Raw genomic sequence first — 20,159 nt, forward strand, 5'->3', positions numbered from 1 at the left:
GGAGAACAAGGGTGGAGAATGTGATACCTTGTTTTTCTTTTCCTCTTCTCAAGCCCTGAGGACCGTGAATGACCGATATGCACTGTCATTGGCCACATGTAACCAGGGAACTGAATTGAGTGCATTTTTGTCTTTAGTCCTAGGGAAGCAGGCGGAAAGTGGTTTTCTTTGGTGATAATTGCTTTGGGCTCTGCTCAGAGAGCAGCATGAAGAAGGCTTCTCTTCTGTAGGACACAAACCCCTATGCCCCAAAGCTCGACTAAAATAGCTACACTAGGAGATTGATCTGAGATTTGAGGTGCCCTCGGTTCTAGCTGCAATTCTCTGTAGCAGATTCTGAAATCTTTCCCTACTGCATTATCTTTTCAAATATGCCAGACAGCTCTTAAATAATCAAGTCAACTAAATAGATTTAATAGAAAGGAAAAAATCAAGACATTTCTATTTCTGGTATTTCCAGGGTATAAACTTGACTTCTTTGTTCAAATGAAATGTTTCCATCCTTCCTTATGGCTTGTCACTAGGAAAATGATCCCAATAATTTAAAAGGAGAAACAGAAACCTGGCTTTCCAATTTAGTGAAAGGGATGGGGACAGGGCTTTCCAATTTGGAGACAGGGATGTCTTAGGGGATGGGGACATGATATCTCCTCCCTGCTGGGGGCATTCAGCAAAGGGTCACAGTGACATGCAGGTTCCCAGAACAGCTTCATTGATATCATTGAGGATAAAGAATGATTAATTTTTTGGTTTTTTTTTTTTTGAGAGAGACAGAGACAGAGACAGAACATGAGTGGGGGAGGGAAAAAAGGGGGAGGGAGACACAGGATCCAAAGCAGGTTCCAGGCTCTGAGCTGTCAGTACAGAGCCCTATGCGGGGCTTGAACCTATGTACTGTGAGATCATGACCTGAGCCAAAGTCGGACACTTAACCTACTGAGCCACCCAGGCTTCCCGAATGATTAATATTTAAGGACACACATTAGCAATTATTTCTTCCAAGGGAGCCTAGATGGCTGAGTTGGTTAAGCATCTGACTCTTGATTTTGGCTCAGGTCATGATCTTACAATTTGTGAATTTGAGCCCTGTGTCACCCTCTGTGCTGACGGTTCAGAGCCTGCTTGGGACTGTCTCATTGTCCCCCTCTCTCTGCCCCTTCCCTGCTTGTGCACATGATCTCTCTCTCTCTCTCTTGCAAAATTAATAAATAAACATTTTTTAAACCTCAATTTTTTCTCCTATAAGCTTTCTAAATGTATTTGAATTTTAAAGCCAAGATCTACGGTTTGTTCAAGCACCATTTTCTCCCCTAAAATAGTGATTTGAAACTTTAAAATCTTATGTGTATTTGCCAGAGTCCCTTGTTCAAGTAAATCTTATAGGGAAAACTAGTCTGTGTATAGACAGATGCTGGGCTGCACTGGGAAGCAGAGGAGGGGCCTGGACTCAGCCTCTGGCCGAACGCTGTTTCACCTTCAGCCTGAACACACATGCTCAATCCTTGGTAGCACCAAGGAACCCATTCTGCAAATTTCCATTTGTTAACCCACTCCTGCTTCCATAAGATAAAGCAAACATCTGTCTTATGAAGGGAGCATTCTTTCTCTCTCTCCTTTTGACATCTCCATAGTGTCTCCATGGGATTCTGTATTAATCTGTCAACAAGCTTTTACCACATCAGTGGTTGGGCAAGTCCCCAGGGCAGGCTCAGTGAGACTGGACTAGTGGTCAAGCTGAGAAAGCATGACTTGGTCACAGGCAGGAAATGGCTAGATCCAGATGTCAGGACAGCTGGAGCTATGTAAGGTCAGAGAAGGAGAAGTCTTCCAGCCTGGAATACCAGGAAAGGACCACAGGAGGGAGAATCATTTCCAAGGCTGACAGTGAGCACTGACTGAGTACTTTCTCACAGCAGGGACTGTGTTGGGAGCTTTCACCTGTTTTAACCTCACTATAGCCCTCTGCAGTCAGTACTAATACATTTTACAGATGAGGAAACTGGTTTGGAACAGCTGCACAATTTTTCGGAGCTGGTCAGTTGCAGAGCCAATGTTCAAACCCAGCCAGTCTGACCCTGAGCCTGTTAGTCATCACGCTGGTCAGGGGATAAGGGATAGGAGGGAGAAGGAAGGGCATATTCCCATCCATGAATATGGCAAATAGTATTGTTGCAGGGAATCAATTCAGAACCCCCCACTGTGTGGCTGACTAATCTTCTGTGTGTACACAAACCCACTGTGAGCCCACAGAGAGTCCCTTGGAAGCAGAGGCTCATCAGCAGGTATCTGTGTGGCTTAATGAGCTAACAGTTTCTTCTGCAAAGGGTCATCTTCCAGGAGACCTGGTGAGCCCTCTTGGACAGCCCACACATCAGGCTTGGCTAATAGGCCACTGGCTGAGGTAGAGGCAAGACAAGTCAGGCAGAGCTGGACCACAGTTGTTGTCTGGTTGAGAGGGCATTCTGGGCAGGAGCCCCAGCCCACCAACTGGGCCCACCTTCTCTTGAGTATCTCAGTATCTTGAGTGTCTTCTCTTAAGCCCCTGTTGTTGCCTTCTTGGCCCTAGGGAGTCTGTAAGTTCCATGATATGCTCTGATTATGTCCCACTCAAGGCAAAAGGGAGCAATGGGGGAAAGTTCCATTTTACTTCAAATTTTTCCTGATCCTAACAGCCTCTGTCCTTCTCACATTGGGCCCAAGATCCCAGGAGCCCAGTGCTGCCCAGGGAGCTTGACTTTATTGTTGTGGACCTTTTCTCCCTTCCACCCCAATCTTCTTTGAACACCCCACCCCCAAAGGTTTATTAGCTCAGATGTGAAAAAGAAGCTATTAATGCATACCAAAGTGTTAAAGCAGTTATGTGTCTTAAGAGTGTTCTTATTTTCTTCTAGATTAAGGGCAATGGCTCAACCTAAAAGAATAAGTCCCCAGTGGCAGGACCCTGGTATTGACAGTAGGCCAGTTAGGAGGGAGAAATTTGAGCAGGGTGAGAATTTCTGATGGCCCTAAGTCATAGCAAGATTCCTGGGGCTCCAGTACCATGTTAAAATGGTTGGCAGCAATAAATATCTGTTGGGATGCTTTGAGATATTCCTCCCTTTGCCTGAATCCCAGAATGTAGGGTCCTGGGTCTGCATAGGTGTATGATAATAGGAACTCAAATCTCTTTGGAAATGGTTGTCCATCATTCATGAGCAGTTAACTAAGGTTCTGGTACTAAGAATCTAGACAGAGTAAAAACCAAATGTGCATCTGAGAGAGGGTGTGATATATATAATTGACTGAGGAGAAATGGTGGATGAGGACCTAGTATTGGGGATATGAGCACTGAGAGACTGTCATTGCAATTTGTGACCATATGATATTCTGCAGATTTCATGGGAGAGAGAAGTTTTCAGTGTGTGTGTGTGTGTGTGTGTGTGTGCGTGCGTGTGTGTGTGTGTATGTCATATGTGTGTGTATCATATATAACAACAATAATGTAAATATTGGAAATAAGGTTTCTTATAGTTCAACTCAACCAACTTGTTGAGAGTTTAAGAAACCTAAAAATATAAGTCTATTTGCACCAAATAGGTACTTTCCCATTTCCTCACTGTTATGCTAGGAGCTTGGAAAAGATGCTGCTCCATTTTGCAGTTGAAGAAACTGAGGCACAGAGAAATTAAGTGTGTTTTCCCCAATCTACTAAAGCTACAAACAGGGCTAGAAGTAGAACTCAGGTCCAGATTTCCTTATGGCTGCTTGCATGTGGTTGATGGGGCTGATGGCTTCGCTGGCAAGGCACAGCCCACTCTCTGCAGGCCCATGAGCACAGCATGAATCCTGACCTTGCCCTGGAAGCAAGGGACAGGGCATCTGATTTGTACCACATTCCTAGTGCCCAGGACAATGTCTGGTGCAGAGTCCAACAAATGTTCAATATGTACACAGGAAAATGTTTGGAGAAGTTTGGAGAAGTTTTACAGTAAAATTTAATTTGCTGAATTTGAATCTTCATTTTGTTACCTTTTAGAAGTCACATAACTTTTTGAGCTTCATTTTCCACCTCTCTAAAATGAGTGTGAAATGGAAAGCCCATCTCACCTGCTGAGGCCATTTTCAACGTGGTCCAGATCTCTGTCCCTGGTTCTTACAGTAGGGTGGGAGTATTGGGTGCTAATCTTAGCCATCTTCTTGCTTTGTTACATTCAGCTTCAAGGTTGTTGCTGAAACATGAACACAACACAGATCACATCAGGATGAGGAAGCAGCTGCAAACCCACGTTGTTGTGTGTGAGGACTATTTCCCCAGGCAAGCCCTGGCACACACACTCTCTTCCATTTCTCCCATAGTTGCAGCTACACCGTGTTTTAGTTGGGTATTTTTGGACTCTTCTTCCCAGCCTGAAGCACAAGCAAGGTCTTTCACTTTGTGTATGCTCCCATGCCAAAGAGCTGCTCAAACTTATATGCTGATCTAGCAAATGAATGAATGATTGGTGAAGTTGGTATTTGATATAAGAAAGCTAAAATCCTCATGATTCCCTGGAACGATGTGATGTTCCTCTTGACCCTGTTTTTTCTCATTTACTTTTTTTATCTTATAATTTTTCACGTTTTAGTAGCTCCCCCAAATCCCATTTCAAAACAAAACATGAAAAACTAACAATCTTTGACATCCATAAAACCTTTACAATGTAATGTTACACTCAAAACACACTTCATCTACTTTAATCCTCAAAATAACTTTATCAGATATTTACAATTTTTATCCCCATTTAAAGATGGCTAAATTGAGACTCAGAGATGTCAAGCAGCTTATCCAGGTTAAAAAAATAGGTAAAACCTGTTGATGGCATGATCCTGGTCCTAGAAATCAGACCGTGAATACTCTCCCTTCAGCAAACATTGGAAGGTGCCCCTATGACTGATGAAAAAAGAAAGCTGGTATGAGCACAGGGCTGGTGTGAAGAACACAAAGACTGGGCAGTTCCATCATCCTTGATCAAAGCCCTCCAAGTGGAAGATGAATCCCTGAGTACAGTTTCTCTTGGACAAACACAGGCTCTCTTGAGCAGTCAGATGGCTTAAGTAGAGACCACTCCAGAGACCACTTCAGAGAAAGATGGTGGTTTCTAGAAAGAGCCCAGTGACTCACTCTAAGACTAAATTAATTCCGTATCCAAATGAAGGTCAGTGCAAGGAGCCCAGAACACTGCACCAAAGGATGGATGTAGTTCCTGCTTATCAAGGTCAATCCACCATGAGTTTACTCAGGGTCAATTGTTGGCTCAAAGGTCTTGGTTCATCTCTGATATTTGATAATTTAAGGCTATGATTTAAATTTTGTACTTTCCCAATAGATCAAAAATAGTTTTGATTTTTAAATACTTTACCCATTTATGTAACAGTTAGTGAATTTCTGGCCTATCACAGGAGATACAAAGAAATATAAGACGAAGACTTCTCTCAAGGATCTTATGGTCCAGCAGGGCAGATGATGGATATCAGAGGATCCTGCAGGTTGTGTTAAGGAGCTTGGGCTTTTACCCTGAGCCCATCAAGGATATGGTCAGATGTGTAATGGCCACTGCAGCTGCATTGGGGAGGACATATTCAGGGAACATAAGTTGATGTTAAATGAGCAGATAAATGCTGCAGTATCTCAGCGGAGAGAGAATAGTTGCCTGATCTAGGTTTGTGGCAGTGAATCAGATAAATTAAAAAACTTCCCATATAGACAGACTCACTGGTACATGGTCATTGATCAGGTATAGGAGATGATGAGGAGGGAGGTAATGAGAATGATAGTCTGGGGTGTTGGTGGTCCTACACACTGAGGTAGGGAACTAGGGGAAGAAGTGGGTTTGATAAAGAGAACGATTCCAGTTTGAGATGTCTATGGAAATTTTAGAGCCAATATGGGAAATAAATGTCTTCCACTAAAAACAATAATCCCAATTTGAAATCATCCATCCAATGCTTTTTTATTGAGCACTTACTATGTGTGAGACAATATGGAGAGCTAGGGTTTTACAGAGAAGGATACACATCTCTGTCCTCAAGGAGCTTACAGTCTAGTGGGTTCTAGAGCAAGTCTTAAAAAAAGTTTTGGGACTCTGGAGTGCCTGGGTGGCTCAGTCAGTTAAGCGTCCAACTTCCGTTCAGGTCACGATCTCACGGTTTATGGGGTCGAGCCCTGCATTGGGCTGTGTGCTGACAGCTTGGAGCCTGGAGCCTGCTTTGAATTCTGTGTCTCCTTCTCTCTCTGCCCCTCCCCTGCTCATGCTCTGTCTCACTCTCTCTCTCTCTCTCTCAATAAAAAAAATTGAAAAAAAGTTTTGGGACTCTGAAGAAAATCTATCAAATTATTCTTTTTTGTACATTTCCAGGAAAATTCCAGGAGAAAAAGTTCATTGCCTCCAGCCTGTGTCCCTTTCCCTCAGCCCTCATCAACTGCACAACTCCTGGCCCCAGATGTCGTTGTATGGAGGCAGCACATCTACCTGCCTGCTATGGAAGGCTACTATATGCCAGAAACAGAGTAGGTGCTCATGTAATACCGCTCCGTTAACCCTCAGAATAGCCTCTCCCTTTCTTCCCTTTTACAAGTGAAGAAACCAAACAGGTGCATAATTTCCCTAATGTTGCTTATAGCCTGAGCCAGGATTGACAAAGTTCGGTCTGACCCTAGAACCCGATGGTGTAAAATTAATGGGTGGTAAAAAACTGGCATTACCTTTTGGCCTGAGTAGGAGGGGCCCCTGCCTGGGACTCCATGCTTTAAAGGACTCTACTCTGACTCTCCTTCATCCACAGCCCATGAGACCAATGGAACATGCCCATTTACAACCCTGCCCCATGCTCTAGACTATGCTCTGGGTGCCCAAGACGCCCAAACTGTGGGCTCAGGAAGCTCTAGACTGGTTCTAGAGCCTGCCCAGGCCTCTTCCCAGGTCTGTTTTCCTTCAAAGGGCATCAGTGTGCACTCCTCTAGAGCTACAGGTGGCCAAGGAGCAGCTGTTTGGAGGGAGGAGTGAGTAGAGGCCAGAAGTATGGACAGGGTGTTCACACACATGTGTGAAAGGCCCCTTGTGACATGGGGTGGACACAGGGCAGGCAGAGAAGGAGGCAGGCCATGGATGGTGGACCAGAGATCAAATCTCCTCATGCCACCATGTTCTGAGGCTGAACTCAAAGGGGTCTAAGAACTCTATATGAATCTGGTCTCCTGGTCATTGTGAAAGTGATTTTTTTAAGATGGGAGGACAGGGCATGTTTGATTCAACAGTGTACTACCCTGATCCCTGTCACAGTCATATCTAGCCCTCTACCTCACACCCTTCTTGACCGTTTTTCAGTCCAGCTGTTGCTATGGAAACCAGCTGCGTGCAGGGTCACCCAGCAGCACCTTGCCTCAGCTACACTGTGGATTGCTCACCTTCTTTCCTGGGGCTTCCCTATTTCCCCCAGAGAACATATGGTAGGATGCTCATGCCATTCTGACAAACATGCAAACCCAGAGGTGCTAGAGAGGTAACCCTGCCTTGGACAACCCTTGACTAACAGAACCCAGGAACCAGGGGTAAATATTCCCTGGTTCTATCTTCTATTCCTCAGGAAGATAATTCAGTGGTTCTCTCCATGGCTCTTTGGAGAAGCCCTGGAAGGATCAAGTCAGTTGCCCAGAGTGGTGATCGGTTTGATAATGTACACTTGCACTGGATTTCCCTTCCTCCCTTGTTTTTTTTTTCTGAGACTTCCACTTCTCTTCCTTGGAATCACTCCCTAAATGAACTGTCTGCTTACATGATCTTGTCCAAGGTTCTGGGTTTGGGAAGTGGCTTTTGTTTTTTGTTTGTTTGTTTGTTTTGTTTTGTTTTTGTAGGAGGAGGTGATTACCTCAGCTAAGAGAATTTCTTTTTTTTTTTTTTTAGATATTTAGGTAAATGGTAAGTGGGTTATATGTACTCCTGGTTTGGGCCCCTGAAGGGTAGGACAGGGAAAAATGTGTGTCATTAAAGGAAAATGTTTGCTTAAGATAGGTCATAAGATCATTTTTTCCCAATTGTTTATAAACATCATAAGCATTGTCTTTTTTTTAATCATTCTTTTAAAAATTAAAAAAAAAGTTTATTTATTGCTGAGAGATAGAGAGAGAGGGAGACAGAGTGTGAACAGGGGAAGGGCAGAGAGAGAGGGAGACACAGAATCTGAAGCATGCTCCAGGCTCTGAGCTGTCAGCACAGAGCCCGACACGGGGTTCGAACCCATGAACTGTGAGATCATGACCTGAGCCGAAGTTGGACACTTAACAGACTGAGCCCCTCAGGCTCCACAATGGTTGTCTTTTTTTAAAAATTACTTTAAAAATAAGGATCCAAATAAGGCCCACATGTTCTGATTGCTGATTGGTACTTTTTAAAGTTTTTCATGCATTTCTCTTCTTCCTCATTGTGGATAAAACATAATTGTACTCCCGAGTTTGCTATAGTATGAATTTTTTGCCAATTCCAACTTGACGATGTTTTCTGTAAACTGGTAGTTGCACTCAGAGATATGGTCAAATTTGGGTTCAATTTTTTTCGCAAGAACATTTCTTTGTGTGATGTTAGCAGCCATTGATGATTATTGCCTGGACATATGCTTTCATTACGAGTTGCAAATTGGTGACATTCTATCATTTCTTCTTCAGCGATTAGCTGACATATTCTTAAATAAAATGTAACTTATTTGGCTGTTCAGTGGTACCGTTCATAGAGGAATTGCGGAATAAACAATTCTTTTCCCCTTGTTTACCAGTTTTTAAGTCATAACATCCTAAGTGATTCCCCAACTGCCCTGTGAGTTTTCACATTTCCTGGCCCAGACAAACTCTAGAACTCACAGATGAGATCATGAAATTACAATCAGTGATCCTGAGGCGCCTGTTGAAAATGAAAACTGCCACCCAGCCAGGGCCCCCTGAGTGTGAGGCACTTGCATGTCCATTACTCATTAATCCTCAAGAGACCCAAAAGGTAATAAATAGTAACACTGGTTTTGCAGATGAGGAAATGCAGGCTTAGGTCTGTCTGACCCTGAAACCCATGTAGTGCTTTCTTTTGTTTATCACACCCACTGCAGGATATTAGAAATGCACAAATAAAATTTTAATTTTCAAGCACAGGAAGAAGATGTGTCCTGCCAACTACCAGGGTGACCTTGAAGTGGATCTTAGGTGTGAGTCTAAGAGTGATTTGTGAGCATCTCTCAAACAAATGTGAGTTTTCTGGGGCTTGACTGAGGAACTAACAACACATCACTTCAGACAATTCTCTCTCTCTCTTTTTTAACAACATTACTAAATCCAGCATGTTTTCTTCCCCCCAACACACTTACTGACTCCTTCCATGTCCCAGGCATCATACTTGGCCCTGAAGATTATGAAGAAGAGGAAGATAGGTCTCTGTCTTTGAAACACAAAACTGCATGGGGGAAACACGAATGGAAACAGGGAGGGGGGTAGAATACAGAGGTGCTGAAATAGAGGTAGAGGCATGGTGGGGAGCAGTATGGAAGGAGGAGGCACTAATTCTGCCTCAGGTACCACCGAGGTCTGAGGAGGCTTCTCATGAGGGGCATTATTTCATGTTATTTAACATTTACCATGTGTTGGCCATTGTGCTGTGCACGATTAAGAATTTGATTGTGATATCTGTGCTCTGGTGCCTACCTTTAACCTCCTTTGCTCTTGGCCTGGACACCTAGGTAGGTCAGGAATCTAACATACCTCACCTGTACTCCAGTTGTTCTCATACTTTTCTCATTCCTTTATTAACTCCAAAAGATTTAAGGGCTAGAACTATTTTCTTTTACTTAAAAAATATTTTATTCTCCTAAACACCAGCATATATACACATAGTGGGTAATCAAATTGGGTGGCATAAATGGAGTAACAGGTGAGTACTTGCAATGAGGACACTAATAATGGCAGTATATTTGCTGAGCATTTACACTCTGCATGGTACTGTTCTAATAACTTTAAATGTGTACTAACTCACTTGATTCTCACAATGCTCTGTGAATGAGTCACACTGAACATTTCTGTCTTGTTTAGAAATGGATGGGACTTTATAAGGGAGAAAGCAAGTAAGCAACAAAGGAGGTCAAAACATGTAAAGCCCTTTCTTCTAAACTAAAATGTGCTTCTGGAAAAAAATCTTGGTCCCCACTTACGATGACTAACTATACTAAAAAAAAAATTGTCCATGTTGTGTCCTTTTCTATTATGGCTTAAACATGAATACCAGCCCTGGTTCAATTTGTGTCATTTGAAACCTTATCATTTCCCAAGACTTAAATGCAGCTGAGACAATAGAGAGGTGCCAAGAGCCCAAGATGCATACTCCTCTGACTCACTGGAGGTTATCTGAGTTATCATTGTCTTTGGTTATGACATCTATGCAGCCAGGGGCTGGAAGGTTCCATTAGTGAGAAACCGAGTCTAGAACAAAGCCATGTCAAAAAGACAACCCCAACCAGAGGACAGCCCCACAGTCTGATGGACAGGCACACTGGGCACAAGCCTGCATTTTCTCCAGCTGAGACAGATCACTTTTACCACCTAAGGTCTTCAATCTTCTCAGAAGTAATATCTCTCTGGGTTTCATTCATTTCAGTTCTCCACAACTCAACTTTCTCAGCATCACTTGGGCAAAAGCATTCAGCAAATTCTCAGTAATGTGAAGTTGGACAGGCTCACTTTGTCAAATTAAAAGCCAAAGATAAGTCAATAACTCCCACAGGATCTACAAGTCTTGGAACTTCGTCCAAAGTTGGATTGCCTCTCCCTTCTTCCCCTATCCCATCTGGAAACTGCAGAATGAAAGGAAAATATCCAATGCTAAGTCACTTAATCACCCTGAGACCTGTGAACCAGTCCACAGAACAAACACAAAGGACAGAACAGACATTACTATAGGCAATGATGAGGGTTGTGTATTTTTAAGCAGCCCTAGGCTTATGTAGGGGGAAAGCACTAGTAAAATACCTTTTGTTTGAGACAAGTGGCATTGGAAAGACAATATAGGTGGTCAAGGACACTGTACTGAGAGAAAGAAAAGCTGGATCTCTTCTTAGCTCAGCCTACAATTTGGGCAAGTGACCAGCATTTTAGTTTCTTTATACATTGATGAACATGGACTTATTGCAAATGAAATTTTCCACAGAAACCCAATGAATAAAGCATTTACGTATATATTTTATTTAAATGTATTTGAGGGGCGCCTGGGTCAGTTGGTTAAGCTGCCGATTTCAGCTCAGGTGATGATCTCACAGTTCGTGGGTTTGAGCCCCATGTCGGGCTCTGTGCTGACATCTCAGAGCCTAGAGCCTGCTTCAGATTCTGTGTCTCCCTCTCTCTGCTCCTCCCCCATTCATTCTCTGTCTCTCAAAAATAAATAAATGTTAAAAAAATTTAAAAATAAATGTACTTGAAATCATTTATAAAGATAATTAGTGAGTGTTTACTTCCTTTCCAAAAGTGAAAATACTAATTCAAAAAGATCTATGCACCCCTATGTTCACTGCATTATATACGATGGCCAGGATAAGGAAGCAACCTATGTGTCCATCAATAGATGAATGGGCAAAGAAGATGCAGAATATTATTCAGTCTTAAAAAATGAGATCTTGCCATTTGTGACAACATGGATGGACATCAAGGGTATTATACTAAATGAAATAAGAAAGATAGTGCTCACTTTGGCAGCACATATACCAAAATTGGCATGATACAGAGAAGATTAGCATGGTCCCTGTGCAAGGATGACATGCAAGTTTGCTAGGAATTTACCCAAGGGATACAGGAGTGCTGATGCATAGGGGCACTTGTACCCCAATGTTCATAGCCACACTTTCGACAATAGCCAAATTATGGAAAGAGCCTAAATGTCCATCAGCTGATGAGTGGATAAAGAAGTTGTAGTTTATATACACAATGGAATACTACTCAGCAATGAGAAAGAATGAAATCTGGCCTTTTGTAGCAACATGGATGGAACTGGAGAGTGTTATGCTAAGTGAAATAAGTCATACAGAGAAAGACAGATACCATATGTTTTTCACTCTTATGTGGATCCTGAGAAACTTGACAGAAGACCATGGGGGAGGGGAAGGGAAAAAAAAGTTAGAGAGAGGGAGGCAAACCATAATAGACTCTTACAGACTGAGAATAAACTGAGGGTTGATGGGGGGTGGGAGGGAGGGGAAAGTGGGTGATGGGCATTGAGGAAGGCACCTGTTGGGATGAGCACTGGGTGTTATATGGAAACCAATTTGACAATAAATTTCATATTTAAAAAATTGAAAAAAAAGAAAGAGAAAGACAAATATCATATGATTTCACTTACATGTGGAATCAAAAAACAAACAAAAAAATAGAAAGAGACCCATAAATACAGAGAAAAACTGATGGTTGGTGGGGGGTGGCAAAATGGGTGAAGGGGAGTAGAAGATATAGTCTTCCAGTTATGGAATGAATAAGTCATGGGGATAAAAGGTAAAGCATAGGGACTATAGTCAATAATACTATACTAGTGTAGTATGGTGACAGATGATGTTACACTTGTGGTGGGCATCACATAATGTATAGAGTTGTCAAATTGTTATGCTGTACACCTGAAGCTAATGTAACATTGTGGATCAACTACACTTCAATTAAAAAATAAAGACATGGGTTCCCTGGGTGGCTCAACCATTTGAGCCTCTGACTCTTGATTTTGGCTCAGGTCATGATCTCAGTGTTGTGGGATTGAGCCTCACATCAGGCTCTGTGCTGGGCATGGAGCCTGCTTGTGATTCATCCTCTCTCTCTCTTTCTCTCTCTCTCTCTCTCTCTCTCTAAAAAAAAAAAGACAATCAGTGGGACACAAGTTAATTTTGACCATGATTTCCAGTATATTAAAATTTAGTAGGGATGGGGCACCTGGGTGGCTCAGTTGGTTAAGCATCTGACTTGGGCTCAGGTCATGATCTTGCAGTTGGTGAGTTCGAGCCCCATGTCAGACTCTGTGTTGACAGCCCGGAGCCTGGAGCCTGCTTTGAATTCTGTGCCTTCCACCCTCTCTGCCCCTCCTCCTTCCCCCACTCATGCTCTGTTTCTCTCTCCTTCAAAAATAAGTAAAAACATGAAAAAAAATTTAAAAAAATTTGGTAGGGGGCACATGTCAATGTTATCTTTATTTGGGTTCTTTAATTATTTAAATATACATAAAGAAACTTAAAGTATGCACAGAAAACCTTAGGGAACTCTGTGGAACAGAGCTGAAAACCAAGGCCCAGTTGATCATGAAAGGTCCTTCCATTTCAAAAGTTTCATGATGGAACAGAACTGTAGAATGCAAATATTGTGTCTAAAGGTCCTCTCATTGTTTGTGCATGAATGTGATCCTATTGGAAGAAATAAAAACATTCTAGAGCTCCAAAAGCAGAAATGACAAAACTCTATAATGTCAAAATTCTCTGGACGTGGTACAACATAACTTGAATATCAGAACTTATATGAGAGGGCACTTTGAAAATTACATTATGATGTAAAGATCCTCAACAAAATACTAGCGAACAAAAATCTAGTCACATATCATGATTAAGTGATATGTGTCCCAAGAATGCAAAGTTGATCTAACACCCAAAATCGACCAATGTAATACACCATATTAATTAAATGGCAAAAACTACATGATGAGTGCAATAGACGTAAGAAAATCATATGACAAAATCCAACATGCTTTCATGATAAAAACAATCAACAAAGTAAGAACAAAAGGAAATTTCCTTAAACTGATAAAGGGCATCTTGACAAAACCACAGCTAATGTCACAGTTAAAGGTGCAAGACTGAATGCTTTCCCCTAAAATCAGGAACAGGACAAAGATATTCACTCTTATCACCTCCATGCAACATTGTACTGCTAACCAGGGCAATTAGACAGGAAAAAACAAAACAAAACAAGTAAAAGCATCCAGATTGGAAAAGAAAAAGTAAAATTATCTCTATTTGCAGATGACATGATCTGGTATATCGGAAATCTTAAGTAATCCACCAAAAAACTATTAGAATTAATAAATAAGATTAGTAGTGTGGCAGTATACAAGTCAGCATACAGAAATCAAATGTATTTCTATACATTAGCATTGAATAATAATACAAATGAAGTTAAGACAATAATCCCATTTTTTAAGTTTATTTATTTTGAGATAGAGCATGCAAGTGGGGAGGGGCAGAAAGAGAGAAGAAAGAGAATCCCAACCAGGCTCTGTACTGTCAGTGCAAAGCCCAACTCAGGGCTCAAACTCACGAACAGTGAGATCATGTCCTGAGCCATAGTCGGATGTTCAATCAACTCAGGTGCCCCAACAATCCCATTTATAATAGCAGCATAAAAGAACAAAACACCTAGGAAATTTAACCTAGGAAATTAAAGATTTGTACACTGAAAACTATGAAACATTGTTGAAAGAAATTGAAGATATAAACAATTGGAAAGATATTTTCTGCTCATAGATTGGAAGGATTAATATTATTAATATGGTGTTTACTCTCCAAATTATCCACAGATTCAGTGCAATCCTTATCAAAATCCCTGCTGGAGTTTTTGCAGAAATTGACAAGCTGATCCTAAATTTACATGGAAATTCAAGGGACACAAATAGCCAAACAATCTTGAAATTTTGAAAAAGAAGAACAAAGTTGGAGAACTCACACTTTCAGATTTCAAAACCTATTACAAAGCTATAAAAATCAAGATAGTGTGGTTCTGGAATAAGGATAGGTATATAGATTAATGGAATAGAATTCAGAGTCCAGAAATAATTCCCACATTTACAATCAATTGGAAATCAATGGAAAAAAGAATAGTCTTCTTAACAAATGCTGGAAAAACTGAATATCCATATGCAAAAGAATATACACCATACACAAAAATGAACTCAAAATGGATCATAGGCTTACATGTAAGGGCCAAAACTATAGAATTCCTAGAATAAAACACAATCTTCATGGCCTTGGGTTAGGCAATGGTTTCATAGATATGACACCAAAAGCATAAATGAAAAGAGAAAAACAATACGTTATACTCCATCAGAATAAAAAACCTCTGCATCAAATGACACCATCAAGAAAGTAAAAAGACAACCCATAGAATGGGAGAAAATATTTTAAAATCATGTATTGGTAAGGCATATATATATAAAGAATATATAAAGAACAGTTACAACTCAATAATAAAAAGACAAGCTAATTAAATATTGGGAAGAGGATTTGAATAGGCATGTCTCTGAAGAAGATACATGGTCAACAAGCACATGATTATAAGCATATTTAATCATGGGGAAATGCAAATCAAAACTATGATGAGATACCTCTGCATACCAACTACAATGGCTATAATAGAAATACAGACAATAACAAGGGTTAGTAAAGATATGGAGAAACTGGAATCCTCATACACTACTGGTAAGAATGTAAATGTACAGTCACTTTGGAAAACAGTGGGGCAATTCCTCAAAATGTTGAACATAGTTGCCATATGACCCAATAATTCTACTCTTAAGGATATACCTAAGAGAAAGGAAAACATATATCCACACAACTTATGCATGAATATTCATAGCAGCATTATTCATAATAGCCCCAAAGTGGAAACAACCTAAATGTCCATCAGCTAACTGGATAAACAAAATGTGGTATATATACATAGTGAACTGTTATTTGGCAATGAAAATGAACAAAATACTGATACATGCTACAACATGGATGAACCTTGAAAGCATTATGTTAAGTGGAAGAAGCGAGACATAAAAAGCCACATGTTGTATAATTCCATTTATGTGAAATGTGGAATTGGCAAATTCACTGGGATAGAAAGTAGATTAGTGGTTGCTTGGGGAAAGGGTTGGGATAGGGGGTGGCCAGAAAAAAGAGTGACTGCTAATAGCTACAGGGTTTCTTTTGGAGGTGTTGAAAAGTTTTAAAATTATATTGTGGCGATGACTGCACCACTGTGAAGATTACTAAAAAGCACTGAAATGTATACTTTAAATGGATGACTTTTATGGCCTATGAACTAATTCTAAAAAAGTAATGTTAAATATAATAGCAAAGCTGCTTTTAAAATGTAAAACTAACAATATCTGCTATAAGAAACTCGCAAAATATAAGTGTAATAAAGGGGAGAAATGTCAAAATATCACATTAATAATAATGATATTGGTCACATTGTTGAGGGCTCACACTATGCCAAGCACTGATCCACAGTTTCACATGCTTCACATGGACAAACTCATTTAATCCCCACAATCACCCTACGAGGTAAGTTATTATCCCTATCGTACAGTTGAGTAAGCCAAGGTGCACGTTTCACACAGTTAGGACTATAGCAGGCAATTGAGTCCTAGAGCCTGCAAAGTCAATCTCCTGCCTCTCAAGAAACAAGCCCAATTTCTGGGACTGGTAGGTATCAAAGCCGTCTCCATCTTCCTGATAAAGATCCAAAAGGGCAGCTCAGGTCTTAGACCATGAGGGTGTATCCAGAAGCTCAAATTGAGCTTTGAGGTGATGAGGGGAAATGGAGTTCAGAATTCACGTTCTCCCCTTTCTGCGGAGTGGAGGATAGGCAAACCCATGAATATCCCCACACCAAGATATGAAGAGAGAGTTTGAGTTAAGGTTGTTGTGTCTGGCTTTCCAAGGAAACCTTTGAGTGGCCATGAGGTGGATTTCTCTCTCTTCTGAACTCTATGAATTTTTATAACGCAAGCAAAGGCAAGTTTGCATACGCCAGGTGCAGATTTTCAATTCCTGTCTGAGAAAAAATTAACATTGTTCCCAAGAACAGGAAGAGATTTGGGATGAAAGGATCTGAATTTGTAACAAGGTTATAAATTATGTTACTCAACCACCAGACAGAGAGAGGTCTGTCTCATGCCTAGAAAGTGTCTTGGTCTTCTGCAGAGATGACTCGGAATTAATGGGGACTCTGGTTTCCTCCTCCACTTTAAGTGTATTCAGTTTCTAAGTGATTTGCAATAAGATTCAGCTGCTCAGATTGAGATTCCAAGAGAATGTAACTGCTTTCCAGATGTTGCTAGAGCTGGAGAACCCATATGTCTGTAGCCAGCCCTATAAATGCTCTCCTCAGAATTCTGTCTCCCCCCCTCCCCCCAACACACACACACACACACACACACACACACACACACACAGCCAGGGCAAACAAGGCCAGGCAAGGAACCTCCCTTCCCTCCCCAAGGACCTGTTTCACCGAGCCTAGCTGTGGGCACAGAGGTAAACTGTTGTTTTTTTAAATTAATTTTTGTGATGTGATTATAAAAGTAATATGCTGTCATTATGAAAAATAATAAGATGTTCATATCTAACTTTGATCAATCATTGTACAGGTGCTGTGCCCAGGAATTCACTCCAATTACCTTCACTGACTCCTCCCAACAACCCACTGAAGCAGGTATTATAACCATTACTTGCAATTTACATATGAAGAAACTGAGACTCCGAATGGTTGAATAACTTGTTCAAAGTCATCTAGTGGCAGAACACGCAAACAAAAGCCTGTTTGAATTTAACCCCTACAGAGCATTGTTATAATGCAAGAGAGAGGGAATGTGTGAAATCTGCAAAAGAGGGCAAATAAAGTGCTGTGGGGACTAGATGAAGTCCAGGGTGCAGTGTGTGAGGGTGCGGCATAGCCATGGAAGAGTGTCATTGGTACAAAACTATACTGAATGGCACTAGCCCAACTACCTCAAAATTTCCCTCTCTCCCCTGAGCCTTGTCTTGCCAACACCACGGATGACACCCAAGCCAACCGATGACCCAGCAAGAGCCTCCACTCCTCCTTCTTCCTCACTTCCCCAGATCACAAATCCCCAAGTCCTGTCACTTACATCACCTACTATCTGTCCCCTGTGTCCCCTTCCACTCAGTCATTCACTAATCCAGAAATGAAGCGAGGGTGGGCATCCTGGCCTCTTCTTCCCCCACTCTGTCCAGACCCTGGCCTCCCTCCCCAGGATTGTTGAAATAATTGTCTCACGTCTGTAATCCATCCAAGGCTTGGCACTTAGGAGGTTCTCAGTGGGTATGGAATGACTGACTGAATGAATGAATCTTCTGCACTAATATCAGGGTTTTATAAAAGGTAGTTTGAATCACATAACTCAAACTTTCAGAGATTGCCTGTTTTCTCCAGCATGCAGTCTTAACCTAACATTCACGAGTTTTCATAACCTGGATCTTATCGGCCTAAAGGGGTAGCTCCATTCAAACCAAATTACTCATGCTTTCCTGAAGCGTGTCATGAATTTTCTTGTCCCTCCTATTGTCAGGCTCACCCAATTTCACCTTTGGCTTCCTGTATTTCTCGGTGTCCCTTCCAGGCCAGGTGAGGACTGAATAACAGGCTCTGGCCAGTGGACTTGTCCCATGATGCAGAGTCCCCCAGTTCCTCCTAACCTCAGAAATTGCATAAGCGATGAATGGGCTAGCCCCTGAGAGGTTCTGTATGTTACCAGAGTAGGACCTACCCTCTCCTGATGACTCCACACACCTTTGGTCCTACTCATCCCTCTGCTTAGAGAGAGGTTTTCCCTCTTTCTTGCCAGTTGAAATTCCTATCATCCTTTAAGTTTCAACTCCTGTATGTCCTCCCCTGGGAGTCAGTCACTCGCACCTCTCTCTACTTTCCGGGCATTATTATTACCTCTATTTCAGCCCAGAGCAGAGCCCAGCTAACAGAAAATGTAAGGGCTTGTCTCCCACACTACACTGTGGTGTCCAGAGAGCATGGACTGTGTTTGTTTAAGTAATTCTATCTCCCACTGGACTTAGCCTTGTGATTTGTACTCAGGAGTAGTGTGCACCTGATAGTAATTAGGTCAGAGGGAAAACCATTTACCCCTTGGTCTCAGTGTATGCAGTTGGGCATGGAGAATAAAAGCTTGACCCCTCTGAACCTGGAGGGCACAGTGGTTGGCAGGGATTAGAGAAGATTTCAGGTGAAGAGGCCTCTAGGCAGGGCATGAATATGTGTTTGTGTGTGTGTGTGTGGGGGGTCTTCACCCTGGTCATTGCCATCCTTCTCCCCACTCCTCCAGGAAACCCACAGCTCCTGCACAGTTTGGGGGAGTTAAGGAAGAGCCTCTACAGCTTCCAACTGTTTACCTCCTGGGTACCATGGCGACGGGAGATTGGTCACCATGGCAACCATTATTAACCAGGCAGAGCAACTGCTGGCAGATAGTGAATGAGGACAGAAAAGGCAAAAAAAGGGCATATCAAAGGCATGGGGCACATGCAGTCCTGGCCAAAGTCCCACCTAAAGTGACTGAGATCTTGCTCTGACCAGTTAGTTACCCACAGAGCAGCCATTCACTCTATCCTGGCATCCTGCACCCAGCAAGGATCCCATTTACAGCTGAACAGAGGCTGAGGAGGAAAAGTGCATGTGCTTGGGCGTTCATGTGAAGAAAGGGCCCCATTCCTGCCAAAGGAGCTCCCACCAGCTCAGCGAAATCCCAATGGGGTTCCCTGGCCTGGCAGAATTTTCAAGAATCCATGACTTTGTCATACAAGACCTGGTACAGAGAGCAATGGCAATAGTAGTCATCTCCCTTCTCACAGGACCAGCTCTTCACTGCCCCCTCCAATGATTTCTCAGAGGGAGTATGTGACTCCGTGCCCAGACAATGATGTTGTTACTGGGTTTTATGAATGAAAGTGTGTGTGTGTGTGTGTGTGTGTGTGTGTGCACGCACGCGCGCGTATGCCGAGGGAAGGCGGGGGGGGGGGGTAGTTGCTGGCAGACTGTCCATAAAGTTAGGGGTCTGTACAGCCCACTCTAGGAGGGAGATTGAACCCAGGTGGAGGGGCAACTGCCCACTAGTCTGGGGTGCCAAGGACTGACCCCAGTTTGCCCGTCTGAAAGATTTGGTGAGGAGCATCCACCATAAAGTCTCTCCTTTCCAGGAGAGAGGTGGCAGCACTCCCATTGGGAGTCCTGAGCAAGTAAACTGCATATTGGAGGCGCTGGACCCATGGCCAGTGGCCCAGGGGGGGATTTCAGATCCTTTCTGCTCTTCCCTCCTTTCATCCTCCTCCACATTTCATGTCTAGCTGGAGAT

At 42.2% G+C, this 20,159-nt stretch overlaps 1 protein-coding gene and 1 non-coding gene across 4 annotated transcripts in view; one reads left to right on the forward strand and one right to left on the reverse strand.

Annotated features, from left to right (window-relative positions):
* CNGA3 (cyclic nucleotide gated channel subunit alpha 3) overlaps positions 1-20,159 on the reverse strand; it is a 73,804-nt gene that overhangs the window by 27,040 nt on the left and 26,605 nt on the right. For all 3 annotated transcript variants that reach the window (XM_053890618.1, XM_053890617.1, XM_053890616.1), the window contains exon 2: positions 4,087-4,208. In XM_053890618.1, coding sequence (XP_053746593.1) covers positions 4,087-4,172 — 86 coding nt within the window. In that variant the 5' untranslated portion in view covers positions 4,173-4,208. The remainder of the gene's footprint in view (positions 1-4,086; positions 4,209-20,159) is intronic.
* LOC128773614 (U6 spliceosomal RNA) lies at positions 11,719-11,827 on the forward strand. Its single transcript, XR_008417966.1, has one exon. It is a non-coding gene; the product is annotated as a U6 spliceosomal RNA (small nuclear RNA).

Source organism: Panthera pardus, unplaced genomic scaffold (assembly GCF_024362965.1).
Source record: "Panthera pardus isolate Hobbes unplaced genomic scaffold, ASM2436296v1 HiC_scaffold_25, whole genome shotgun sequence".
Lineage (NCBI taxonomy): Eukaryota > Metazoa > Chordata > Mammalia > Carnivora > Felidae > Panthera > Panthera pardus.